Source organism: Saccostrea echinata, unplaced genomic scaffold (genome assembly GCF_033153115.1).
Source record: "Saccostrea echinata isolate AGI-Se365-2 ecotype Australia unplaced genomic scaffold, CSIRO_AGI_Sech_v1 ptg000002l, whole genome shotgun sequence".
Lineage (NCBI taxonomy): Eukaryota > Metazoa > Mollusca > Bivalvia > Ostreida > Ostreidae > Saccostrea > Saccostrea echinata.
The window spans coordinates 24,011,092-24,038,855 of record NW_026889751.1 but is presented as its reverse complement, the minus strand read 5'-3'; the positions used below and the strand labels follow the sequence as shown (position 1 = coordinate 24,038,855).

The window sequence follows — 27,764 nt, the reverse complement described above, 5'->3', positions numbered from 1 at the left end:
AAGAAAGCATGGATATTGTGATAAATCTTTTATGCATACATTGTGTTTTTACACAAAAACATGATGTAAATGCATAAAAAAAAACCCAGCTATATTACAATCGTAAATATTGATTATAATTTAAATTTGCATGTAGAGTATACATAATTGAATAACAGTTATTTTTTCCCTTGCAATTCACATGAAAAAATAATGGGGACGAGTTGTCTCTATAATGGGGGCGAGCTGTCTTGACTGGGGGCGAGCTGTCATTAATAGTGTTGGGGGCGACTTGTCTTGGGGGCGAGTTGTCCTGATTTCCTTTCATTGCATTAAGCAGAGAAGAATCATTTATTTGCGTGTTCTTATGTTTCAATTTATTTCATCTCATAGTTTTTATCTGTTCATTGAAAACATTTTCTCAAAAAGTAAACTGTTACAGTATTTTGTGCATTTTTAGGTGTATTTAATTACAATTATATTTGTATGCATATGTGATTTCTTAGATGTTTATAACATGCAATTTTAGCAAAAAAAGAGAAGATATTTCAGGGTTCATCCATGAACAGGCAACTGAAGAAAATTTTCTTTAATATCCGCTATGATATTTTTTCCAAGAGCACGGATGCAACTGATAGCTCCGAAGCATTATTAATATTTCTTGATCAGAAATCAAGATTTTTCTTCCTCTTCAGTTTCTGAATTAAATTTTCTTTATCTATAAATGATTTTTTATTCGTTTGAAAAAAAAGTAGGATTACTTTTATTGCTCTAGCAGATACATTGTCAAAATACTATGCAGCTTGGACGAAAACTTCTCGAGTACGTTCTACATAATTTATACTTGGCAGAAGTTTTTCTTGGCTCAAGTGACACGTATGCAGGTTGTTTTAATCTTTTTTTTTTTATATATATGCATGCAAATTGGTAAAAGCTTATGAAAAGGAAAATACTTCTGATATAAATTTTCTATGTATTCACCATCTGATAAATCAGGCAGATAGTTCATCTTTGTTTTGATTACCGCGTTATGATACACGTTAATTAGGCTTCAATCATTTTAAAGAAGAATACTATAGTTTTTCTGTCTTTTTCTTCCACTGGACAAAGTTTGTTATTTTAAGGTTTTTTTTTTTGTTTTTTTTTTTTTGTTTTTTTTTTATACATCTAAAGACCAATAAATATTGTGATTTAATAAAGAAAAGCTGTTTGAGTTAATAAACCCAATAAAATAAAAAAATTTGCAGAACTAGTGCATATTTTTGCACAAACTAGATCCTAGATTTGCATTCGAATTCTGTATACAGGGTTATTTCCGCCCCGTGTTATTTTCGCCCTTTCGCACTTGCGACAGATTTTTCCCCGTTTTAAATTCGCCCAGTCACAGTTCTGTTTAAAGCGACACTGTGACGCACACACGGGGAAATTTACAACCATAGAATTTTTACATGACCCTTGCAACTTTTGTTCAATTCCTGAAAGTATTAGGTTTCAGAAAATTACAGTTTTCGGAACCTAAAAAATCAATTTTTATGGAAAACAAAATAATTTCTGTATGGCCCAACACGAAAATATTGCCTTACTATTTCCTCCTTATTGTTCGCGTGCGCAGAAAAGTTGAAGAAGTTACCATAGTTTCAAGTACCAACAAGAGGCCCGTGGGCCACATCGCTCACCTGAGCACATTAGCTAGACACAAATCAGTTCAGTATTGAAAAGATTACTGGGGGTTGGGGGGGGGGGGGGTTGAATTTTAAACTACCTGATGATGCTTCCATGTCAATATAACAAATGGCTTTGTTGTACTTGAGAAGATTTTAAAAAAAATTTCCCATACATTCCTTTGTAAAATTTTGATCCCCCATTGTGGCTCCTCCCTATCCCAGAGGTCATCATTTGAACAAACTTGAATCTACACTACCGGAGGATGCTTCCATATCAAAATGACTAAACATAATTTTCATTCTTGAGAAGAAGATATTTTCCAATATGTTCCTATGTAAAAAAAATTTTGATCCCCCATTGTGGCCCATCCCTAACCCCGGGGGTCATCATTTTAACAAACTTGAATCTACACTACCTGAGGATGCTTCTATATTAAAATGACTAATCATGGCTTTGCATTTCTTCATCAGAAGATACCTTCCTATATATTTCTATTTCAGACATTGATCCTCCATTGTGGCCCCGCCCTACCCCAGAGGGTCATGATTTGAACAACTTGAATCTACACTACCTGAGGATGCTTCCATATAAATATGACTTATCATGGCTTTGCTGTTCTTGAAAAGAAGATTTTTGAAGGTTTTTCCTATATATTTCTATGTTAAACTTTGATCCTCCATTGTGGCCCCGCCCTACCCCCGGGGGTCATGATTTGGACAAATTTGAATCTCCACTACCTGAGGATGCTTCCATATAAATATGACCAATTAGGGCTTTGCTGTTCTTGAGAAGAAGATTTTTAAAGGTTTTTCCTATATATTTCTATGTAAAACTTTGATCCTCCATTGTGGCCCCGCCCTACCCCCGTTGGTCATGATTTAAACAAATTTGAATCCACACTACCTGAGGATGCTTCCACATAAGTTTCAATTTCCCTGGCTTTGTGGTTCTTGAGAAGAAGATTTTTAAAAGATGCTATTAATTTTTCACTAATTCTTTATTATCTCCCCTTGAAAGTGGGCGTGGCCCTTCATTTGAATAAACTTGAATCCCCTTCACCCAAGGATACTCTGTGCCAAGTTTGGTTGAAATTGGCCCAGTAGTTCTGGAGAAGAAGTTGAAATTGTGAAAAGTTTACGCCAATGACAACGACGACGACAACGACAACGGCGACAGACAACGGACAAATTTTGATCAGAAAAGCTCACTTGAGCCATTGGTTCAGTTGAGCTAAAAAATGAATGTTGGTAGAATTTTGATACAATCTTTAAAAAAGATTATTAGAACATAGTTCTCACCTTTGCATGCTCCGATTGAATGTTGTTTACAAGTTTACGCTAAAAATAAAAGTGGCGTGACCTTGACATGCATGATAACAAAGAAACGGTAGATACAACCTTAAGTTTGTTTTTCCGGCACTTTTATTATGCAGTCTTTTCCTGCTTTGCAGTGCAGTTTAGTTGTCATATCCTCGCTATACTCCAAATTTTCATTAATCTTTCGCTTTATGATACTGATATCTTAAAAGAAACATGATTTTGACTCATTGTGTAACTTTAAGAAATTAAACTGTGTTCTTTGAATTCGCCCCGTTTTCAATTCGCCCACCTGTGATAAAGGCAAAAGGGGCGAAAATAAAACGGGGACGAAAATTTCCCTGTATGCAGTAATTTTAAAATTAAGTACTTTCTTTACAAAATGTCAATTTACTGCATTTAACTTTATTTTCATATCACAGCTTTGTAATTGTTTACTGTGTTTTATTGAAAAGAAAGGTACAGAAATAGCCAGAATGGCCAAAAATCATTTGACATCTATACCTGTGTTAACAACCCCTCCTCCTGATACTGTTAGATTACTGAGAAACCTAATACTTGCCTTGTTAACCATTTTCACCCCTCCTCCAGGTCCTATTCTGACATTCGTCACCGACTTGGTATCTTCAATGGACATGTTACACCTCTCACAAGGCAACAAATCACCTGACAAAACGGAAAAACAGAACGTTCAACAGAAATGTTTCAAAATATTATAGTTCATTACTTGAAAAATCCATCGGTAAAATGAAAGAAATTTCGCTTTCTTAGTGGCATATGAATACACCATCGAAGAATGTTGCCTCTTGTCTTTTACATTGTTGCGGGGTAAGTTCCAAAAACTTTACTAGATGTATGACAAACTACTGCATTTGTTCAATTAATAAATAGAATATGACATCAGCATTACCTGTCTCTTCTGTAAATGAAGTTCCTATAGTGCACCATACTTTAAATCAAATGAATTCACTCAACCGCAAGTGTTTATACCAGGGTTCTCCATAACTTCAAATTTTACTGTGACAAGATTCGCGAAGTGTTTATATTTGCGGTCTTTTCGCGACAGAATTCGTTAACCACTACATTTTATAAATTGAAATCAGAGGCAACAGTTTAATAAACAAAAGGTTATAAATTACAGTCCCTGAAACGTTCTACTTTCCCACTTGAACGGTGAGCGAACGCAGAGCGAACGGTGAGTGAACGATGTGTAAACGATGTGTGAACGCTGAACGTAATTTGGTGAACGGTGAGCGAACGCAGAACGCGAACAGAGCGCAAACGCGAGCGCAAAGTGAACGGTGAGCTCAAGATGAACGATTTATTCGGAATGTCTCCAATCTTTTCCTTACATTGTATGCATTCTATTTTATTCTATTGTTAGGTGCAAAAACATCAATACATCTCCTAAATAAATTAATTTTGGAGTGCCGACATTAGCATACCATGTAAAAAAAATGTTCTGAACACTTCCAGAACAAATGAATAAACACAGGATGAACTTATGCCATTCAGTCAACTGAATGGTCACTGAAAGATCTGGAAAGGTCATTGAATGGTAGAGCTCTGTCATTCAGTCACCTTTCAGTGGACTTTCAGTCACCTTTCAGTCAACTGAATGGCAGAGTTGCATCCTGTGAAAATAAATAAATAATTAAAAATAAATAAATAAACGTTCCCACATTATCGTGAGAAAATGATATGCACATTAAGTACGCCTATTAATTGTGTTGTTACAATTTTTTCTGCACATATATATTATGTTTAAAATAAGCTGTTCAGTCACAAACGATTTATCGCTGTTAAACATTGTTACTAATACATAACTCTGTAACCAAAGTAGAGAAAATTACAAGGATACATGTGTTTCCATACTGAGGCGATTCCGTGTAAAGTAATAAAAAAAAGATTAAAAATGTTTTACAAAGGTATGTGGATGGGTTATATAAATACACACGTATTCTAAAATTTTCTTGCAATTATATATTTATGTGACATTTTTAATTTTAACGATGCTTTTTTTTTTAGCAGACTTCTACTTTAGACACCTCACCCCCGCCCCCTTTCCTGCCCATCATGACATGTGGACAAGAGGATACAGAGGCATTCATATTAATTGTTATAGATTTGAATTTCAGTAATTGATATTTTAGTAATGTGCTGCCATACTTATATATAAACATACAAATTATACAGAGAGAGAGAGAGATTTTCCGTCTTATCCCCCCTCCCCAAATGCATGTACCTGTACAGTGTACCAAGCAAAAATTCCGAAGTTTTATTTTTTTAAATATATCAGGCAGTGAAAAAAGCAATTCTTTATCAACAAATGAATTTGTTTGGCAGTCATACTCGGTTTTTTTTTTCCTTCTTCAAGTTCACACGAAGTCCACGTGCTTGTCCTGTCAATCAAAATCATTTGACACAGTGCTGCCGTAAAAAGTCTCGTCACGCAGAAGGCGAAGTTCTAGTGAACATTTCCAAGGAGTTTAAAACATTTTTTTGATCATTTCTAGATCTGATTCCAACAATAAATAAATAAATAAATAAATAAATAAATAAAATACATTGGAGATAAACACTTGGAATAATTAAGCTGCATGAATTTGATCCTTGCCAATTACCGTCGGCACGTGTATTTTTAACACCATAATGTTGCTTAATGACTATCTTAGATGCATGAACATTTATAAAATGAAATTATAACGTCACAAAACGCATTGACTTCCTTTTTAATGTGAAATAAATTATACAGAAAATACTGACGAAGTGGCAGATTCAGGAAAGGGGGGGTCTCTTAACTATATCGAATGGTAAGTATATATATATAGTTCCAGTGGTGATTGATTTTCCCCCTCTCTTACAATTAATAGACTCTTCTACTATATTTGTAAAGAAGAAAACCTTATACCCTTCTTGCTCCACCAAAAACTTGCTTTTTTTATTTATTTATTTTTTAAGTGTATTACAATTTAAGAAATAAATTTTTAACCACACTATCAATGTACATCGCTCCTTAAATATTTAATCCATAAAACAGAAATAGTTGTAACATGTACATGTATTTCTATAGTAACAAGACGAGAAAAACATGTTAGATATGAATATTTTGGTAATTATTCAGCTGTTGGTTAATGAAGCGACCTGGATTATCATCTCCATATCAATGATTTGTGGTCTTTGACATAAAATCAAAAATTTTACCTGTGTAACAGTCTACGTGAGCGTTGCATGCAGTCTTTGTTTATATAGAAGTAACCGGTCGCTTCTATAAAAAGTAGAAGTGACGTGCCGGCGCTTTGTTTCTTCTGTGGGCGCTTCGGGAAGTCACTCCAGTGTTAGAAGCCCCATTGATTACGAGGCAGATTACTAAATTATTTTGTTTATTTGCGTGCTAGGGAAGCACCCAATATATGTATATATTGTTAATGTAAATAAGTTCCTATCAAATAATCAATTACCTCAGCACAAGACCCAGAGGAAAATTATATACGTGTGAGGCAAACACGATACAAATCTATTCATAAAATGTGTGTTCTACGCAACAAAGCATAAAATTGTATAAATTCACTTTACTCAGTGTTTGGCGCGTCAGTTGAAACTCTTTTGAAAAGTATTTTAAACGCATTTTACATGTATATTCAATTCTGCAGCATAAATATTGGATTATTTCAGATTTTGAAGCTTTTCAGTTTTTATTGGTTTTTCTTTCGATTTCATTTTAAGCATTTCGATCCCGATATTAAATTACCAAATTGGCCAATATGATTTGTAAAGGCATTCAATGGATAGATCGGGAGAGACACAGCTAGCTTTTCCTGCTACATTCTATTTAGCTCACCTGAGCTGAAAACTCAAGTGAGCTTTTCTGATCACCCGTTGTCCGTCGTCCGTCTAGCTCTTTGTCCGTCCGTCCCTCTGTAAACTTTAAACATTTCCAACTTCTTCTCAGGAACCACTGGGCCAACTTTAACCAAGTTGATGCAAAGCATCCTTGGCTAATAGGGAGTTAAAATTTTTAAAATATAGGGCCAAGCCTCTTTAAGGGGATATAAGAGATAAGAGGGGAGATAATCAAGAAAAGACAAAAATAGGGTTTGGTAATTAAAAAAATCTTCTCAAGAACCACCGAACCAGAAAAACTGATACCTATGTGGAAGCATCCTGGGTAATTGTAGAATCTAAATTGCTCAAATTATGACCCCACCCCCACCCCACCCCCACCCCCGAAGGTAGGTTTGGGCCACAATAGGGAATCCAAGTTTTTACATTGAAATATATAGAAAAAAGTCTTTAAAAATCTTTTCAAGAACCACTGGGCCAGAAAAGCTTAAACTTACGTAGAAGCATTCTGAGGTAGTGTAGATTCTACATTGTTTTAATCATGACCCCCGGGGTCGGGTGAGGCCATTATAGGGAATCAAATTTTACATTGAAATTTATAGAAAAAAAATCTTTAAAAATCTTCTCAGGAACCACTGGGCCAGAAAAGCTGAAACTTATGTGGACGCATTTTGGGGAAGTGTAGAATCAAAATTGTTCAAATCATGACCCCCGGGGATCGGATGGGGCCACAATAGGGAATCCAAGTCTTACATTGAGATATATAGAAAAAAATCTTTAATATTTTCTTCTCAAGAACCAGGTTCTCTGGGTCAGGAAAGCTGAAACTTATGTGGAAGCATCCTGGGGTAGTGTAGAATCTTAACTCTTCAAATCATGACCCCGTGTGGTAGCTAGGATGGGACCACAATATGTATTACAAGGAGGAAAATTTGGTGAACAACAGCAGGGCTAAAGTTACTCAGGTGAGCGTTGTGGCCATGGGCCTCTTGTTTTATATTTGAATCCTTATTTGTTCGCCTGTCCATTATTAATTTAGAGTATTATGCTGTGGAAATTCAGGTTGGCTTGTAATTATATAGTTATAAGCATGATAAGATTTTTAATAAATCTGTACAAGTGTTTTATTTTATTTTCAAATTCTACATTATTTCAAATGTCAAGTAAAGCATTCAATTTAGTTAGGTAAAATTAAAAAAAGTCGATAGACTAACATATAAAATAAAACGCAAAGTACAGGCTCTAACGAAGCTTATATGTTACATGCATGATGCCTGTGTTGTTCAGTAAATATTTATTTTTGTATTCTAAAAGTTACAAGATTTAAAATTTTGCAATTGTCATTTATTTATTATCTTAGTTAGGGGGTTCAGTATGACTGTTAAGGATAAAGGTGTCTCCTCCTTTGTCTGGGTGCAGTTGACCGAGACAATCTCTACCAGAGAGCACTTTGCAAGTTTCACGAACAACAGTTAAAGAACTTTGCAAAGCTTCTTCTGGAAGAAAATGCCGACGTGAACATCAACGCTCTTTTTCCCTAAATACATGTAATAATGAAATGATAGTTTGAGTAAACGTCTTTTACAAGATCAGAGGGCGGATCCAGATGGGTGGTGGCCCAGGGAATTCAGACTTATGAAAGTCTTAAAATCAACGAAAGTTGTCCCAAAAAAATTAAATAGAAAATTAATTGTAAAACTGGCCTACAGAATGTTACGTATTAAAGCAAAAGTAGTGTAAATGGGGTGCGAGGTTAGTGTAGGGGGTTTTAAAAGCTGCTGTCTTTCTGACATACTTTCTATTTATCAATAAAAATATGCATTATGACAAAGACAAAGAATTCACAGTAGTACATCCAGTAAATTTAGCTTTACTGCAAGAATTTTTTGAAGAAACAAAACTTTCACATATTTTTGGTGACAGTGTTTTTCCTACACCTGTAAATTTTTCAGTGCCAAACTTCCAGTTTTACAATCATTCTTTCAATCAATTTTTAGTCGCAGATGAGAAGGCTCATTTGAATTTAAAGAAAATGGCAAAAGCTGCTAAAAAGGATGAGAAAGTTTTTAAATCACTAACAGAACCACTTCTTGATGGGAAAATTAATATTGAACAGACATGGCCAGATGTTAATGCAATTTTAATTTTTAGTGGTATAGGATTAGCTATCATTTCATTTGGATTCAGTATATTTTTGTTGTGTAAATACAGAAAATTAGCCTTAGCTTTAACAATTATTCAACAAGTTCAGCAAGTCAAATCACAAACAGTCCCAACTTTTATTTATCAAGCACCAGCTCCTACAGTGTCTACCAAAAGTCATTTTGATTTGTGGTTGGGATCAGAATTAACATGGGTTCATGCTTCAGCCACTCTTTCGGCCATTTTGTTACTCATTTTGGGACTCATTTAAATTTGGGTATGGAAATCTAAATCCTGTGGTACTTATATTTCAGTTGAATTAACCTCAGGAGGACAATGTGTTTTAGTTCCCTTGATGCATTTGTCATTGTGCCCATCAAATTACTTGGTCCAGATTCCTAAAATTCAAGATGTTACAATTTCTGGTTATTTTTCATGCAAATTATCTCTTCTTTGGACATCTTCTTCAGTAATTGATAAAAGAACTGATGTTTCAATGATTATTCCTCGGGTGGTAACTGTAAATCCTTTCACTTTGTATAAACTAAAGAAAATTTTGGCCCAACCTTTCAGTGCCCTCATTGTTCTGGTTCATCAAAATTATGCTTATGTTTTACCCAGACCAGTTGATAATCAAGTTAAGCCCTTACTTCCAGTGCCATGATCACATTTTTTTTTCTTTTTTAAGCAAGATTGGCTTATTTAACATAGTTTCATTTCAAAATTTTTTAATTAGATCTTCATGTGCTCTACTATGGTATTAAGAGTTGCTATACTCAGCATATCATGTACATTTTTTATGATTCTGATATCAACTATTGTTTTTTTTTTCTTTATGATTATTGTCTTAATTTTTCTGCATTAATGATCATATGTGATTACATTTTGATATACTCAGGGACTTTCTTGCTCATATACTTATGACTATGGAACCCAGGATCCGAAAAATTCATTTACGACAATTCGCGCATGAACAATTCATGTCAACCTCGTCGATACTATATGGATGTGAAATCATGGACATTTAATGTGACTTTTAGAGAGTGAAACACTTCTGAGTGATTAGGGACTTTCTATACAAACACTTTGAGTAATTGAATATGCAGTTGTACATAAATGAGTTTTGTTCATTTTCCATTTGTATCAATGATGATTTGTGTTGTGTAAGAATATTAGTTTTTTTTTACAGGTTTAAGTAGTGATGTTAGAATTTTTTTCTTTTTCATATTGTAGCGAATAGGTTTTTGGTAGTCAATAGTTTTTATTTTGTATATTTTTACATTTTTCCTTCTAAATTTGAGCTTCCGGGGTCGAAAGCAATTACAGCAGGGGGGAAAGTAGTCATAATGCATATTTTTATTGATAAATAGAAAGTATGTCAGAAAGACAGGTCATGTTGTATAATGTTAAAAATGAATTTTTAAATGAATTTTTTATATTAATGATTTGAAATTTTATTTTATTTCATATAATTTACAAAAGATAGATTTATTTTACAATAAAAAAAAATGAATAAAAATGCAAAGAATTTTGAAGACAAACTTGTCAGCTTAATCAAGTACAAAAGAAATTGTTAAATGTTTTTACATGTCAACAGATGTACTAAGTTTTGCTTGATTGCAGTGTCCAGTCTTTTGTTGTCAAAAACCTTTTTGCTAATTGACTCTGGTCAACAAGTAAATAATTTAATCTCACATAAAAGAAGGGAAATTGACTTTCTGGCATAGGTGTTATTTCGGTACTTTTTGAGCTTTAGTGGTCAGCCTAAATTGTTTACATAAGTATTTAGCAATTTACCCTCTTGGCTATCTTTTTGTTTAATTGGTTCTCGGGTAAGGACAAAGAAACCGAGTGCGCATTCACTTTTGCGCATTACCTACCTTTTTGGAAGTTTTTACTTATATGGTTAATTTTCACACTTTTCGGACAATTTAGTTTTTAATTCTAAATTCTGATTAGCTAATATCTACAACCCGCAGTGTGGGTCTCCGTATGGAAAGTGGCCCGACTCTCGGTCATTCCATGCAGAGACGCCACTGAATAAAGACTTAAACTTATATTTGAATCATTTTCATTTGGGTTGTAGGCAGTTACACTTTTGAGTGGTCCTCCGACACTCGTACAGGACTTGTGTGTCTTATAAGGAAAAAAGACGCACCTGTCACTGCCTAAACGACTTAGTGGGGAAAACGCCCCCCCCCCCCCCTCGCCTTTTCATTAAATCCTAGATCATCCTGATGTGAGCGGCTACTGACTTTTGATGGAATTATGGTATATAAATTTGAACATAAATAATTAAACTTTTCGTTTTTTTTTTTATTTCAGTCACAAAATAATGCGAGAACCTGCATTCATGGGGTCGTTTTATCCCCAAACTCTCCACTCCCATGTTGAAAAACTATCAAAACGTATGGATCAACTGGCCAAATCGGTTAAAGATAATGCTGAAATCCTTTTCTTATACAATATTTCGGTTTCCCTAATGCTTTAAAATGTTGCAGCCGCTAAAATTTTTACCACTCCGAGTACTTGCGCCTACTATCCTTCGCGTTGCATCACCAAGGAATGCCCAGTTGCACAGATGTCTATTAATTGAATATATATATATATATATATATATATATATCTACACCTATCGAATCTCATATAGACTATTTTTATCCTGATTGAAAATAATTTTCAAAAACATTAGCAGTAAGATTCTTCACCACTTGGTTTTAATCGAAAGTTAAAAACAAACCCTGTTGAATGCAACTCGCTTGATTGTTATATGCTTTTTATCATATGAAATTAATTTCTCTCTTCACAATTGTCGAAGTCTATTAAAGATCAAAGTAAGATTTAATTCGGTAGAACAAAAAGAAAAAAAAACAGTGAAACAAAGTAAAACTGTTTTGATACAAACACACTTCGACAATTGTGAAGAGAGAATTAATTTCATATGATAAAAGAATATAACAATCAAGCGATTAGCATTCAACAGCGCGTTGTCTTTAACTTTCGATTAAAAAGTGGTGAAGATTACTGCTTCAAATGTTACTAAAATAAATTTTTTCACACCCTCTCAGTGATCAAAACATGTCGTCTATGGAGATTCCGATAGGTGTAGATGTCATATATCTATCTATTTCTTCATCACTATCAGACATCTGTGCAACTGGGCATTCCTCTGGTGATGCAACGCGAAGGATAGTAGGCGCAATAGTACTCGGAGTGGTAAAATTTTTAGCGGCTGCCAAACCTTTTGTAAATCGTGGGAAAACTTCTGTAGGCTTCGAGCTGCCTATATCATCATATGATTCGCGCCTTTCCGTTTCTTGTCCATTGTTAATCGAAGCATTTTCAGCAGTTTCCAGAATGCGTGATTCGCCTGATTTGGTCACTAGGGGGCTTTCGTCAATTTCAGTTTTATGCAGACATGTTTCTATGGTAGGACTTCTATTCTTACCGTAACCGACAGCTCCCTGGAAATGCGTATTTCTTTGGATTTCTACTTTTGGAGTCGAAGGATCAGAATAAGCTAAGTTCTGAAAGCAAAAGGTTTCCTTTGGGCTCGGTTTGGACTGCAATTTCTCAGAATCTTTTATCTTTTCCAGACCGCATGTTTTATCTGATTTTGGCACTGTGGGACTTTCGTCAATTTCAGTTTTATGCAGACATGTTTCAAAGGTAGGACTTCTATTCTTAGCATAACCGACAGCTCCCGGGAAATTCATGTTTCTTTGGATTTCTACCTTTGGAGTCGAAGGTTCAAAATATGCTAAATTTTGAAAGCAAAAAGTCTCCTTTGAGCCAGATTTGAACTGCGATTTTTCAGAGTTTAATACCTTTGCCAGATTATTTTGCGCTGAATGAAATGGGCCAAATTGTTCGTCATCCGAGGAATCATTTTCAGAGATGTCTGGCGAGTAAGCAGCATTGTCGTGCTCAGATGGATACAAAAATGGAACCCTTTTCATTGGTTTCTTCTTTTCTGAATTTTGCAATATCTTTGCATAGAAAGGTTTTTCTTGGTATAACAGCTTCTTATTAGTGTACAAATTATCTGTATGACCGGTGCTTCTAAAATCATTTCCTTCAATGTTTTTCTTGTAATCTTGACCATTGTTATCCCCAATGAATGTGAATGATCCTTTTCTTGAAGTTTCCTGTGATGTTATGAAAGAACTATACGGTGGCATTTTATTCTCGGTGTTTTGAAATTTGCAGTCAGTGGCAATTGGCGCTGAATTCTTGTATTCAATTCTGCAACAACAGAGATTGAGAAAATATACTTAGGTGTACAAATATGTAACCAAGAAGAAAAATCGTCTGAATAATTGTTTTTGAAAGCTCGTCGGTATAAATTATACGTTAATAGTCAAAAATATAAAGGACTTCAAATGCATATATCATCGGGAAAAAATGATAACTAGTATTTTTTCTTAAATTGAGCCTCATATTGTCAAGATAACGATGTTTATATTGATAAGTTTTCTATTTTGAATTTTGACAATATCTTAACATTCTTATATACATGTACACGTGTATTTCAACGTCCGATTTCACATGGAGATGTGTAAAAAAAAAAAAACGAGAAGACATCAAAGCTTAAGTTTATTAAAAAATCATTCTGATCAAGCAAAAAAAAAGTAATAATAATCATGTGCTTTGAATACAGTCGGGCTTCGTGAATACGGACAGTCGAGTTCAAAAGCAAATTATCTAGATTAATGAAACCTCTGGATTAATGAAACGAACGATTATGCATTTATGGGTATGAATATAAATTATGTTCCACAATGTTCATTCGGATTAATGAAGTTCCACTATATATGAATAATATCAAAAGGTATAAATTTCAAAGTCGGCATTGTGGCACAAAAAGTTAATATTGTTTTGGCTACAGAATAATAACTACTCACAATTTAGCAGTGTTGGTGTCACTGAAAAAGAAAAGGAAATTTTAAATGGTACAATGCATAATTAAAAATAACTGAAATATTCAGTGAAAATGTCTAAAAAAAATTACATGTATAATTATGTACTTACAAGTCATCAAATGATTCATCTTCATCCGGTGACAAAGGAGTTGTTACCCTGAAAAACGCATACATACATGCCGTAGATAAAACAATATAACATGACAAGAAATTTATTTTAAAAAATTATATAAAGGCAGCATGTAAAATTTAAACTCATTTACCTGTATGGCTTTGTTTTGCACCTGAAGAATCGATACAAGATGACAACCAGAATTATGAACAATATTGCAGCAACAATCAAAGAGACCAGAGCTTCTGGTTTGATGACACATTCATAACTGTTGATTTTGTCTTCACAGTTGAAGAGATCCCCGCACGGTTGTTGCTGACACTCATTAATTTCATTTTCACACCACATACCCGAGTAACCGGGATCACATAGGCATTTATAAAAATCAAAAGAATCAGCTCTGGAAATGTCTTGGCAAGATGGAGAGGTGTTGAATTTAGGGGAACAAACGCCATAGACACAGGGAGACCAAAGGATGAAAATATGTGTCTCCAAACGCTCGGTATAATAGCTGTGACTATCAAAACCAAGAATGTAGTAATAGAAGTCACCGTGGAAGTTTTTATTGATAGCCATTTCTGCTGCATATCCTTGTTTTGTCTTCATCTCTTTATGACCAAATGTGTCATTTAGGAACCATGCATTATCGGTGCTCGTTGTGGTTATATTGACATCTTTGGTGTTAGTTAGGCTTGATATGAAAGAAAGAGTTTCATTCTCATCAACATCTGCAAAGCCAAAGTCAAACAGGTAATTGGATGTCGAATTGCCTTCGAAAATTAGGGTTAAACTTTTATTTTCCTTTACGTCATATGAAGTGTAATTATGATGAAAACCAAACATCGGCATGTCATTTACTTCATTGACTTTAATCCAAATGATTTTCTCGGTCGTTGCTGGATATTTTGCATTGTCTGTTAGTGTAATCCTAATGCTATCCTTGCCAAAGAAATCTGGTTTAGGGTAATAGGTCAAGCTACCATTCAAAGTCAGATTTGCAAATCCAATATCAGAATTTTGAAGAAGATAAAATTGAACAGAATCCATTTCATCATCATGGTAAGGTATTTGGAAATCAATGATCGGTGTATCTTCCGTTGTCAAAATAGTATCGATATCGACTTCAGGTGGTGAATTATAAAAGGACACATTCATGACCACTAGTGTAAATTGGTAAGGGTTTGTGACTGTTACTGCAGGAGATCTTTTACGTCTTGTTAACATCTGGAATGTCTCTTGGCATATCTTCAACAAAGCAAAAATATGAAGTAAGGAGTAAGATGCAGACCACTCAGACTATTGCTTGTGTAATGAATATACACTTTAAATTGATTTTATATGGTTTGATATTTTCTGGAGAAAACGTTACCTTTGCTTTATAAATATTTCCTTCTATTGTTGGATCTGTTATATCTCCTCCACAGTTTTCCCCTACGTGTCGCCATATACCGTGCCCTGTTGGAAATTATTATTAAAAAGTGCATTTATCGTAAATATATATGATAGTACAAGATTCGTTTTGAACGTTTATAAAGAGGAAGTAATAAAAATATTAAAAATCTTAGTGGTTTGGTTTTTGATGTCTACTACTCATTGATTACTATCAACTAAAACAAACAATATTTTTACTATTAGAATGTATCAATCAGTGCCTCATAAAACTATCTCCCTTGATTCAAGTGCATATCTTCGATAAAATTTGAACTACGTTTTCCATACTTTTTGTATCTGAGTTGAAGGTGTACGCATCCCAAATTAAAAGAGCAGGAACTGTAGAATTATCAAAATCATTCAATTGTATTCTGATGTCAACATCAATAAATTCCATATCTATGGTAGGGGTTGGTGCAATGAAAAAGTTGACTTCAAGAGGTTTCACAATCCTACAACATAATTAAAACTTTTATATAAAGAATAGTTTCAGGATAATACTGGTACTTCTAATTTAGAAACATAGAGTCTTTTTCAAGGCTTTTTTAAAAACTTTCTTTCTTATGTTTTCCTTGAGACATTTTCCCCCAAATACCCATTACCTATTTCGAATTTCACGTCTTGATGGCCAGTTTGTGGTATTTGGATTGGTAAGGTAAGATCTGAATTCAAAGGACGAAGCTGTTCCATACTCTGCTTGCAGGTCGGACTCGGATAAAGAACCAACGGAAACGCCAGTTATTTGACCTGAATGATCATTAAACTAATTAAGCAAAACAAATCAGTAAATAAATGGATAAAAATGAATCAAATAAAGCAATTTCTCAATGCAAAATTCATATCAGTTTTAAGAGGGATAAATACCTGTAATACTTATAACAATTGCTTCATTTCCATTTATCTGTGGTATTTCCTCAAATCTGTCATTAGATAGCCATGCAACTGTTGTTATATTATTATGTTGATTATTCAAAAACAAGTCATTGTTCTTCCCTACAAATTAAAAAAGTTTTATTTCAATATGAAAAAGCTGTAATTTTACTAGTAAAAATTCAAAACATTTAAAATTAAAATTATGTTACCCCTTTATCAAAGTTAATCATTTTTTTTTCAGATATTTTCCGAATATAAAATGTAATATTATGACAAAAGGGTCTTGTTTTTCCAGAGGAGTTCCAGATAATATGTAGCTGTATAGTAAGAAACTTTCTAGCAATTATATTTTTCTAAACAGGTGATTAATGTCGAAGTAATTACGCTTAAAACACATTCTTTGGGATGAAATATTTGCCTCCAAACTGGAATATCCAACAGCAATTAGAGACAGAAACACGCATCGTCCAGGTTCCATCCGGAAGCGGAAGTCGCTTTCTGTTTTGTTTATTTCTGATTCAGTTAAGTTTCCCCAAGTTCCTGGGTCGAGAGCTGCTAAAGATTTACCAGTTTTATTGCCGTTCAACCACAGTTCACCGCTAATAACTTCTGCAGTCCCTTCTCTTGTAAGACCTATTATAGTTGGTGGTATAATGTCTCCCCCTCCTTCATATGTCCCCATTTGCCACTCTACAAGACAGAGAAATACCGTGTCAAGATATTATCTAAATGGAATATAGATTGATTTTAGCTCGTCAAAAGGAATACTTACTGTAGTAATCGGTATCATTTCCTCTGTTGTTCCAGCTAATTCCAAACCGATCTAAAGAGTCTGCAAAAACTGTCCCTGTCGTTTGATCTCTCTCAGATGAAAGCAAAATGTTCGAATCTACATCGGAAACGTCTGGTGGAGTAAGAATTGTCGATACATTGCAACTATAAACTGTGGAAAGGCCGGCACCATTAAATATAACGAGGTTGACAAAATACGTTTTCCTGTCTTCAAAGTAAACATTATCATCCAGAGATATTTTGATTTTGGAAACAGCTCCTATATCTTTTTCCGATGCCATATTTTCGTCTTCTCTGTGTCCACTATCAGTCGTTTCCGTTCCCACCTTAACATAGGCTTTTTTAATTCCACTTATATTATCTTCACACAACCAGTACGCTCCAATGGTCTTATTAGATCCCAGTTTGTCTGTCGGTGCATCCATCCCTGTTACGTCAGGGTCCAAACAACGAATATATTCACAAACAGGTGGTGTTTTGTCGACGATAACTGGATTTGTAATAGTTGAAACTGCCTGTCCAGCAAAGTTAACCATCTTCACGTTAACATAATATTCGGTCATGTTAACGATTTCCGTCTTAACACTTGCGTTTAAACCATCGTTGGAGACAATTGTTGTCTTCAGATCTAGATTGTCTAACGTGAGAGGAATTATCTCAAATTCCGAGAGACTTTTGTCAGAGAGTGAACAGTTTACATCACAACTGAAATTGCAATTGAATAAGCAAGGTGTACACATCTTTTTATGCAATTCCATTTTCCTGACATTTCCGTAACTCTCTATGTTATCAGAAATCCCAGTCCATATTTCGGAAATCCCACTTTCACCATCATAAAAACCTTTTCCAATTAAGCAGTCCATTGTTGCATTAGTAGGTATTTTCAATTTTGATAGTACAGCCTGAGACCGATACGGATGAATTGGGTCAGTTATTGGTTCCTCATAGTCTTCAAAATTCCATGTTTGGACGAAAATGCTTAAGTCGATGGCATCAAATGAAAGCCCATAAATATTTGCCTTAATATCTCCATTAATGGAGAATTCCAAGTCCCACACTATTTTGTTTTCAGAATTCCTTCTCTTCGTGCGAATACTGTATTTTTGCTGATTTTCAGATGGGTCATTGTCTATTTGGGTCCACCTATGAAATTCTTCATTATTACCTTTTGCCCAGAACAAAACATCCCATCCCTTACTTCCATTTTGTTGATCACCTAATACTTGAAAACCGAAGCCATTGGACGCATCTGTATTGAGAGTTTCATAGGAAGGTCCGGTAACAGAAACCATGACATCAAGAGTAGAGCTAGCCAATGGCCTTGCTGATGTCGGATTTTCGGTAGAGCTGGAAGAATATGAATAATTCGACATTTCATGTTCTGTTCCAGAAAAATTGAAGCTGACTCTGTCAAAGTTGCTTGGTTGTGGTCGTGTAAATTTTAAAGGAAAATATGGATTATCTTTTGAACTTGATATGATCAGTGCAGTAGAGATGTTCTTTCCTTTTGCTGCCGATAATGTACTTGAATATACTCCTTCTTGTAATGCTCCCATCCAGCGTGAAATTCCACTTTTCAGGACTTTTGTCAAGGGGGTGTTATATCCTACATTGAAAATCCATCTATATTTTTCTCTTATCACATTTTGTGTCGAGAAATCTCCTGATAAAGGGATCCATGCTAGGTTCTCTTCCGAAGGGAAGAATGTTTTCGTATTATCACATACGTATACATCTTCTGTTCTTGCAATTGCTGTCAAAGCTGTGATTCTTGATGTCGAAGATTGATACGATGTCTTCTCTCCCCAGTTATTTCCAATAATGGCTGATCCTTCATGTGGTGATCCAGTATCGAATAGCATTACTGGACTTACCAAGTGCGATTCCAGACCAGCATTGTTGTTTGCTGTTACGTCAATGTAATAATATCTCTTAGATTCTAAACTTAAACTTATCATGTTCACCTTTGTGTCGTTTTTAGCGACCGTTTCTTTCACCACATGAGAGGATGATGACTGAGTTCCAGAAGATGGACAATCCAAATATTGATTTAGACGAAAAATAACTGTATCAATTCCACTCTCAGGGTCCTCTAAATCAAGAAGTTTTATTTCTATTCTATTTGGATTTGTCACGAAGAACTTTTTTCGTCCAGTTACATTCCAACCATTCACGAGGAAGGTCACATTACTTCGAATAGGTGCAGTAGTATCAACAAGGATAGGCAAACTCTCCGACGAGGAACACATTCCGATTTCATCTCTAGCAATGACAGTCACATAATAGGACATTCCATGATTTAGAGACAGGTTTTTAAAAGTTTGAATAGTGTCCAGTCCTACTTCCTTTGGTGAGACTATGTCAAACCGAGGAGAAAATGTTTGAATATCGGAACATGGATACGTTTTATTACTTTTAAAGACTGGTATGGTAGATATCGCTGTGTAATATTCCTTGATACCTATATCGGAATCGAATCCACTCCATGAAACTGTCATTTCACTGGTACTTGATTGTACGTCATTTGTTTCAATAAGCCCTGGTATTATGTCTAGTCGGTATCCAACTCTAACTCCATTGGAATAGCCTTCTTCGAAGGCCCCAGTTATACTATAACCTCTTACCGTGATGTAATACCGCACAGTTTTCGATGTAAGGTTTAAACCCGAAAATGTGTAGCTTGTATTTAACCCGACATTTGTAAAGTAATGTATATTAGTTCTTGTTATATGGTCTCTTGTATCATCTCCAATAGAAACCTCGTAATGATCTATTTTCTGTGTAGGATCTCCAGAAGCCTCATTACCAAAAGCGTCCCAGTTTGCTGAAAGTTCCGCCAGAGATTCCTGGTATTTGATGTCCTCTGAACCAAGTCCATCTCTTACGATTCCAGAAACAGGTGGCTGGATTCTAACGGTAATACCATCGGATTTTCCCTCTTTTGTCCGATTAAGAGCGTCCGTAATTTTTACTTTAACAAAGTACAAATAATTATTTTGCAAAATCAATTGGTCGTTGAAGAAAAAAAGTCCATTCCCAGGTACAGCTGTGTTATTTTGGATGACTTTTCCAGTCAGGTCCTCTACCGACCATTCAGCCTTTATTATCGGACAATTGTCAGAGTAGCGGTATGACCCTGTAATCAATAAAATCCAATTTACACGATATTCAAAAGTAAACTACTTTATTTGAAAAAAAAATCTTGTGGTTTGTATTTTAGTTTTATAAATAATAACTATCCTACCTTGAATTACATTTAAACTTGCTTGGAAATCAGCATCTATGTCGCCTTTTCCGTCAAGAACATCAATTCTAGGATCTGGGCTGACTATAATGGGTTCCGACGTCAAGACACTGTGGAGTCCAACTCTGTTGTACGCCCTTACAGTGGCGTATATCTTGGTTCCAGCCGAGGCGTAGATATTATCAATGGTCATATAATTGTTTTCCATGTCTTGATATGCCTTGATATTGTCGGTTGCCGGCTCGCTTCCTAAACAGATCTCAGCCCTACAATAAGGATAAAGAAATAATTTTAATTGAAATTAGCTCCATCTCGAGGGATTGTAGATGCCCGCATTAATTTACTTTTATCTATATACAAAGGCAAACTAATAGTTTACCTATCTATTTCGGATTCTTTGTCCTCTATAGCAGACACATTAACATCTACATAAGTCCAGGGTAGCTGACAAATCTGCTTAACATGTTCCTTAAGAGGGTTTGTCCAGGTGACGAATTCTACTTTTTCTATATTTGGTGCTGTATAGTCGATTGCAATTCTAAACGTTTTTGTTGAAGAGAGATCCATCACGTTTGATGCAGTCAGAGAGACATAAATATATGAGAGATTGTTCAAATTTGAAAAGCTCTTCACATCAGTAGTCCACTTGCTTTGATATGTAGGAAGTGTTATGTTCTGAATCACGTCTTCCAGAATTTCTTGGGATCCAACACAGATAGATATTTGTTTTAACTTACTTTCTTTCTCCATAATTTGCCATGAGCAATCAATGGAAGACTGTTTGGTAGATATTATATTTGTGCACGTTAGATTATTTATTGTCGGTGGTGAGATGTCTGCAACAATTGGCAGTGAAGTTGAGGAAGTTAAAAATCCAACGTTATCCTTTGCAAAGACATTCACAAAGTATGCAACACCAGTTTGCGTTGAAAGAACACCTGGTGGAATTTTCGACTCTGTAGATAAAGATGAAGGCAGTACATCATTTGTCAGTGGTTTCAATCCAACCGAATAATTTTCAAATTGCAATTCAGACTGATCAGTAACATTCCATTTGTATTCGAAAGAATCGACGTACGATTGAAAGAGACACTGAGACTCTGAGTCGTAAAAGTGGCCCTCATTGTTTTCTGGCACTATACTTGTAATTTCAGGAGGGCTAAAGTCAGTGGTTATTCCATCTGATGTTGATACAATGAATTCTTCGTGACAGTTATGGCCCGTCTTTGCTCTGACTGTAACATGATATGCTTGATTTTCGTTCAGTTGTACATGGGTTTGTGCTTTGCGATGGGTTTTGTTGTGAACAATGCCATATTCTGTATATTCATTTATATCAGAATAATAAGGTTTTGATCCGATCGCCCATTCATATTTAACAATGTTACACGCTTCACTTGAAAATCCTTGGAAATGCATGGCAATACTGAATCTGTCGTTTGTATTATCTTCATCATGGAAAGGTTCTCGACCATCAAAAATAACCCCTGGTACATTTTCTTTCAAGATCTTTATTGGTTTTGAATATAGTGGAGAGGATAGAATACCGGCACCATTTTCAGCCTTGACAGCAACATAGTATATTTCACCAGATTCAGAAAAGGTTGAAAGAGAGGCTTCAATATCTGCAGACGTTTTTGTTTCCATGTCAATATACCCATGCGTTACACTTACGTCACCCTGACTTGTTCCTATGGCAACATAAAATTTTTGTATATGACTTTCGGGATCATCGCCAATCCAACTTACTCTGATAGATTGTGAATTAGCATGCTGCACATATCCATCCTCAACTTCCTCATCCTCATCTAACAAACCTATGTGAACCTTAAAGAAAAAAGATACTTTTAGATTATCTTGCAAAATTGATAAAACTAAAACATTCCAAAACCAATGCTTATCCTTCAGTAAATATATTAAAGTATTGGTAGCTAGATTAAAATAAATGAAATATCAGTATGTGTGTTATAAATTTCACCTTAACCATGATTGGAGGAGTTGGGTCTATGGTTACGCCTTCTGATTCGTGTGCTGTGGAAAGGTGTGCTACATTTATTGCTATCACATGAACTGAATAAGTAGCACCTATTAAAAGATGCTTATTTAAATCTATAGCAGTAGTACCCATGCTGGAATTGGGAAAAGCAGTTAGGAACGTCTCTGTCTTTGGCCAAATACGTTTCTTCATTCCATGCAAGGATTCCAAAACTGCATAGCGATATTCTTTAATCCCTGATTCCTCGTCCTCAAATTGCCATCTTAGATTCAGAAGGTTTTCATTTGTCTGATACCTTCTTTTGTGAATATTGTCTTGAATGAATATCAAATTTGGGGGCGTATGGTCGATGATGTATCCATCTGTGATAATATTCTCGGATAGGCCAGCTTTGTTGAAACTGTCAACTTGGAAATGAACTTTATCTTTGTGATCCATGCTGATAGAATGATCTACAAAAGTTGTCTCTTTTGTAGATTCGAATGTCTTAATCTTGGCATCGTTTATATAGACCGTCACGGCGTACTTTTCTATGCCAGACTCTGGATCAGAAAAATTATCCCAGGTTACAAATTTAGTAGCTGTCTCTGAGGAGAATGATATATCTTCAGACAAATCAGGACCATCAACTGCATAACCCGAAAGTGGGGGTGTTGTGTCAATTAACACTGAAAATTAAAAGAAAATGAATTATATAAAAACTTACTGTTACACTAACTTTTATACTCAAAGATATAACTCTCAGGAAAATGTATGCAAACCCGAGGTTTGACATTAGAACTTTAATAATTTCATCTTTCTTTTATTTGAGTATAAAGACAATGGGAGCAGATGCTTTTATAGCGTGTTTTATTTCAAATAATAACATAAGATACCTCCATTAGAAGTACTGTTAGAATCTTTGGAATTTAAGGCTCCATTGAAGACTATGACAGTAGAAAAGTAGCGTGTATTGTGCCGGAGGGCGATGTCAATACAGGAATGTCTTGTGTTGTGGGAAAAATTACGGAAATTCATGATGTTGTCTTTTCCAGGAATGGTTCCTATACCCCAACGGAAACTAAAAATAGTAACAATAAGTGTTCAAAATGTATCTGATGAACTCAATTCTTTATAGCAAGGAAGCTATATCATCTTTTATCTCCTAAATTCAATGATTGTAATATTGACTACTGATTTAACAATTTATAGAATTAAGGGCTAATTAAAATTTTAAGCATAAAATATAAAACACAAACTGGTCAATGCCAGACTCGGGGTCATAAAAGGCTGTCCATTGGGCACAGAGCTGTTCGTCGTTTGATTGGTAGGTCAAATCATGATGTACGATATAACCATCCAGTACTATTCCAGCCACAGGAGATGTTCTATCAATCAAAATGGGCTCAGGACCACTGCCAGCTTTAAATAAGCCCACTGGAAAAAAAATTGTTCCCCTTGTAAATCAAACTTTAAAGCATATTTATTTGTATAAAACGAACTGTTATTGTTCAATCAAAAAGAGTATACCCGTTTGTTTAAACGTTATTTTCTCTTCTATAAAAATAGATATCAAAAGGAATAAAACGCGATAAAAATTGACAGGGTAAAAATATTAATCTGGATGTTGTGGGTTCCGAAAGCTTGCCGACTAGGAGATAAATTTCTAATGCTTTTCTTTGAATCTAATTGTTAAAAATGTGCCTAATCCAAAAATGTTATCTAATTTTGCCAATTTCTATGGAGCAAGTGTCCAGATTAAACAAGTTTTATTGTTTTAATTTCTATATTTAACACATTACCGCCATTATCAACTCGCACTCGAGGCCAAGCCGGAACTCCCTCCTCTAAATCCAGCTCTTCAATGACAATGAACGGAGCATCTTTCCCGTTCATTGGCTCGTGATATGAATATTTTCTGACAAGAACATCATATTTTGTTTTCCCAAGTCCAAAGTCGACGCTTCTAAGTAAAGACTCATTATCACCAGCTTTATAATATATCGCAAGCATATCGAAGTGTTCATCGAAATAGATTTGTTCAACTCCATCAAAGAAAGGTGGTGTTGTGTCCACGGTGAGGGGATTGCTGTGACAAACAGTTGTAACCAGTGAACCACCAAACACCACGTTGTTAAGGCACTGGACTGTCATGAAGTATTGTCCATCCTTAAATCAGATGTAACAATTGCAATTATATTAATTTACACACAAAAAAAAAGAATGCACAAAATTAAAATCATTTTAGGGAAACCATACCTGTAAAAACATATTTTTCTCATAACCACTGTGTGTCCAGTGTTTAGAGCTGTGAAGAAATTCGTGTGGATCAGAAAAATTAACTACATCTTGATTACAAACTGATTTTCCAACAGCCCACGTGTACTGATAAATCCCAGTTTCATCATCATGAAAGCCGTCAAAATTGACTGAAAAGTATATTCAAGGCGCAGGTTATACCATGACTTCCAATATTTAATTTTGAATTGATCATCCATCAACCACCGATAGCTTAAAATTGTCTACGGCTTTTCCTACTTTAATTTGTTAAAAATAGGATTACCAAAAATTGAAAATTTTATTATTTTGAATTTTTAACATCACATATACAGACAACTTAAGTAGTTTATTTTCAGAAACCAGTGAAATTTGCAAATCGAAGGTATTATGAATAATTCATTTAAGAATAAAATACCCTTTTAAATTTTTAATCCAATTTGAAGTTTGATTTAACCAAAAAAGTGAATGAAGATCTATCAAATGCAACATAAAAACCCTTTCCTGTGCATGCTTTAATTGTGCACTGTTCAATATAGATATGAAAAAACTACCTGATATATAGTGATTTGATCTTGTATACATTTTATCCTTCAAGGGCGTGTGTCCATTGAATACAACTGATGCCCCTTTCCCATCAATTATATATCTAGAAAAATAATAGGTGATATGATTAACAGTCTCATATAATCTTAAAATAATTTAAATTGGCATAATATTTTTCATACCTGTGGTTATCCTTCCAGGTTACTTCGACACAGCGTTGTGCAACAGATGCTTTGCATCTATCTGCCAAGAACGTTTCATTAAATTCTGTGCCTAAATTTCCAGTACTTGGTGGAGAAAAATCGACCATTGTTCCAATAGAATGAAGGTATGCAACATAATCAAGAACGTTAACTATCCTGGCATTGATAAAATACGTAATGCCGTGTTCCAAGGGAAGATTCTCAAATCTTTCATAGGAATTATGTCCAACCCCAAGTCTTTCATAATTCATGTATGTACCACTTTTTCTTAACTTAGCACTCGGACCCTCGACAACAGTTTGCAGTTCACAAGATTCTGTGAAGTAAGCATAATCAAACGAAACGCATTTCTTCCCTGAATTAATGCACTTTGTTGCACAGTCCTCTGGTGTATGCGTAATATGAACAGTAAAGGGTGTACTTGTAAGTTTGCCAGTTTTTGGAACACTGAAGTGTTTCAGATCATTTGAAATTCCTGTTCTGTGTGTGGACAACTCCAGAGAAAGATTCTTCCAAGGTACAATTTCGCTTCCATACATACCGGAGCTATATCCTACAGCCTGGCTTTGAACTTTTTTCAGTTCAGAATCCTCAAATACATTTATGATAGCAGTCAAGACGTTTGGATGGGAGCTATATATATAAGAGGGGTCTACTCGCCCATCTGGCAATGTGTTATCATACGTAGGTAGCATGCAATACACACGGGCATCAGTGCCTTGGCTGTTGACTGCTTTTACAGTCCAATATAAAGGTATTGCATTTGGCAAATCATTTGTTGCAATTAGCATAGAAAATCCACCCATTTCTGTGAAATCTACAACATTTGTACCTCCCTGATGTGTCCCGATAGCATAATATAATTTCAGATTACTTTTATCATCGTCTGCAGCGAACTGTAGTTCATATGCCGGGTCTTTATGGTTTCGCCCTGGAATTTGTCTGAGGAGACATTTATCTGTTGTTTCTCTTTTTCGTCGATTTCCTTGATTAGAAACACCAGGAGCAGAAAATTCTGGAGGCGAGGTGTCTTTCTCATCTTTTATATTTGTGAAGACATTCCCATTAATTGGTCTTGTGGAGTATGTCCAAAGCGTTCCTCGGAAAATTGTGATAGTTTTTTTAAAGCATTTCCAGAAGCAGATTTTGATTTCTAGAACGCAGTATGCCTCCAGTTTCAGACGCACTGGATAAAGAATAAGATCCAAGCTTCCTCTATAAATTGACAAATTGTGCTTTTATTTTCAAACATTGATACTTGTTTCCAATTTTAAATATGAAACTCTGTTGTAAAATGAACTTCTAAATGCAAAGGATTTTTTTGGGGAGAACAGTTTTAAAGATGTGTTTTACAGATATGTAATACAGAAAAATAAAAAAAAATCTTTGTCATTAGTTCAGTTTAATCGACATTAAAATTGCAAATATAGCCAAGCCAAATTTTGCAAGAAGAAACTAAGCCTCTGCCAATAAATTCTATGCTGTAAACTCATTGCAGCTAGGTTGTAATTTTCAATGAAATTGAAATGATTTATATCCAAACGTACTTTTAAAAAAGAAAAAAAGTGTTATAAATGTGCCTAATTTAATATATCGTATTTATAAATTTTGTTACTTATTGAAAATATCTCTTAAACCTTCAATCTTTACATTTCGTATGGTAAATTATTAAATAAAAAAATTATTGAATGTGATCAAATTGATATAAATTCAATAAATATATGTGTTTTGTTTGAATCTCTTCACTCGATTTATTTTCCTTCATCAGTCATAGTTTCAGAAATGTTGCCCTGACGGTCATTATATAAATTACAATGAATTTCGATATTCCTTCTGAAACGGCAAACATTACAACTTTTAAGAATAGCTTAATAAATCATTTATCCTACCCATTTCTCAGGAATTGTTTAATTTTTAGTTCAGCTCATCTTTAGAGATGGCCTAAGAAGATATATCATCATTATCTGCAAACTTGTCTGAATTTAAATGCATGTTTAGCTTTTAAAGAAATGAATTGCCTTCCAAGTGGACATTGATTATATACTCACTTTACATCTAGAGGGAACTTGTTATATGTTATTTCTGCTGTTATCGGAAACCGTGTCTCAAGTAGGTACCCTATTAGCCTTATTCCAGCTCTGAATATGAAGAATTTTACAGCCACTCCACCCCAGGCTATTGCCCCTGACCAGGGAATAAGTGCTCCCTGTTATTAAAAAAGAAGTTATAATAAGTGTAGAATTAGTTTACCAAACCTTACATCAAAAATAAAATACGAGCATATTTTTGGTTTATTGATTAAAGAAAGTGTTTATTTGTTAATTATAATATACAGTAGATTCGGGTTCCTTAAAATTTGCAAGAAACTGCTTTTAATCATGAAGAATTGCGACAAAATTTTTGAGATCAGTTTTATTATTTTTTTGGATACATTTTTTAACATA

The 27,764-nt window shown here is 34.7% G+C and overlaps 2 protein-coding genes across 2 annotated transcripts in view; both read right to left on the bottom strand.

The window, feature by feature from the left end:
- The window catches only part of LOC133178171 (uncharacterized), a 78,885-nt gene extending 75,288 nt beyond the window's left edge, over nucleotides 1–3,597 (bottom strand). The window contains exon 1 of the mRNA XM_061312918.1: nucleotides 3,465–3,597. Coding sequence (XP_061168902.1) covers nucleotides 3,465–3,597 — 133 coding nt within the window. The remainder of the gene's footprint in view (nucleotides 1–3,464) is intronic.
- An 8,170-nt stretch (nucleotides 3,598–11,767) lies between these two features.
- The window catches only part of LOC133178169 (uncharacterized), a 51,151-nt gene continuing 35,154 nt past the window's right edge, over nucleotides 11,768–27,764 (bottom strand). Inside the window, exons 32-51 of the mRNA XM_061312917.1 lie at nucleotides 27,369–27,522; nucleotides 25,300–26,535; nucleotides 25,126–25,220; nucleotides 24,554–24,723; nucleotides 24,097–24,463; nucleotides 23,554–23,731; nucleotides 23,191–23,375; nucleotides 22,298–22,983; nucleotides 20,699–22,146; nucleotides 20,320–20,585; nucleotides 17,056–20,211; nucleotides 16,668–16,973; nucleotides 16,275–16,403; nucleotides 16,013–16,157; nucleotides 15,699–15,862; nucleotides 15,349–15,434; nucleotides 14,131–15,224; nucleotides 13,977–14,024; nucleotides 13,850–13,870; nucleotides 11,768–13,190 (exon numbers count right to left, since the gene is read on the bottom strand). Of these exons, the coding sequence (XP_061168901.1) occupies nucleotides 12,017–13,190; nucleotides 13,850–13,870; nucleotides 13,977–14,024; nucleotides 14,131–15,224; nucleotides 15,349–15,434; nucleotides 15,699–15,862; nucleotides 16,013–16,157; nucleotides 16,275–16,403; nucleotides 16,668–16,973; nucleotides 17,056–20,211; nucleotides 20,320–20,585; nucleotides 20,699–22,146; nucleotides 22,298–22,983; nucleotides 23,191–23,375; nucleotides 23,554–23,731; nucleotides 24,097–24,463; nucleotides 24,554–24,723; nucleotides 25,126–25,220; nucleotides 25,300–26,535; nucleotides 27,369–27,522 (11,108 nt within the window). The 3' untranslated portion in view covers nucleotides 11,768–12,016. The remainder of the gene's footprint in view (nucleotides 13,191–13,849; nucleotides 13,871–13,976; nucleotides 14,025–14,130; nucleotides 15,225–15,348; nucleotides 15,435–15,698; nucleotides 15,863–16,012; nucleotides 16,158–16,274; nucleotides 16,404–16,667; nucleotides 16,974–17,055; nucleotides 20,212–20,319; nucleotides 20,586–20,698; nucleotides 22,147–22,297; nucleotides 22,984–23,190; nucleotides 23,376–23,553; nucleotides 23,732–24,096; nucleotides 24,464–24,553; nucleotides 24,724–25,125; nucleotides 25,221–25,299; nucleotides 26,536–27,368; nucleotides 27,523–27,764) is intronic.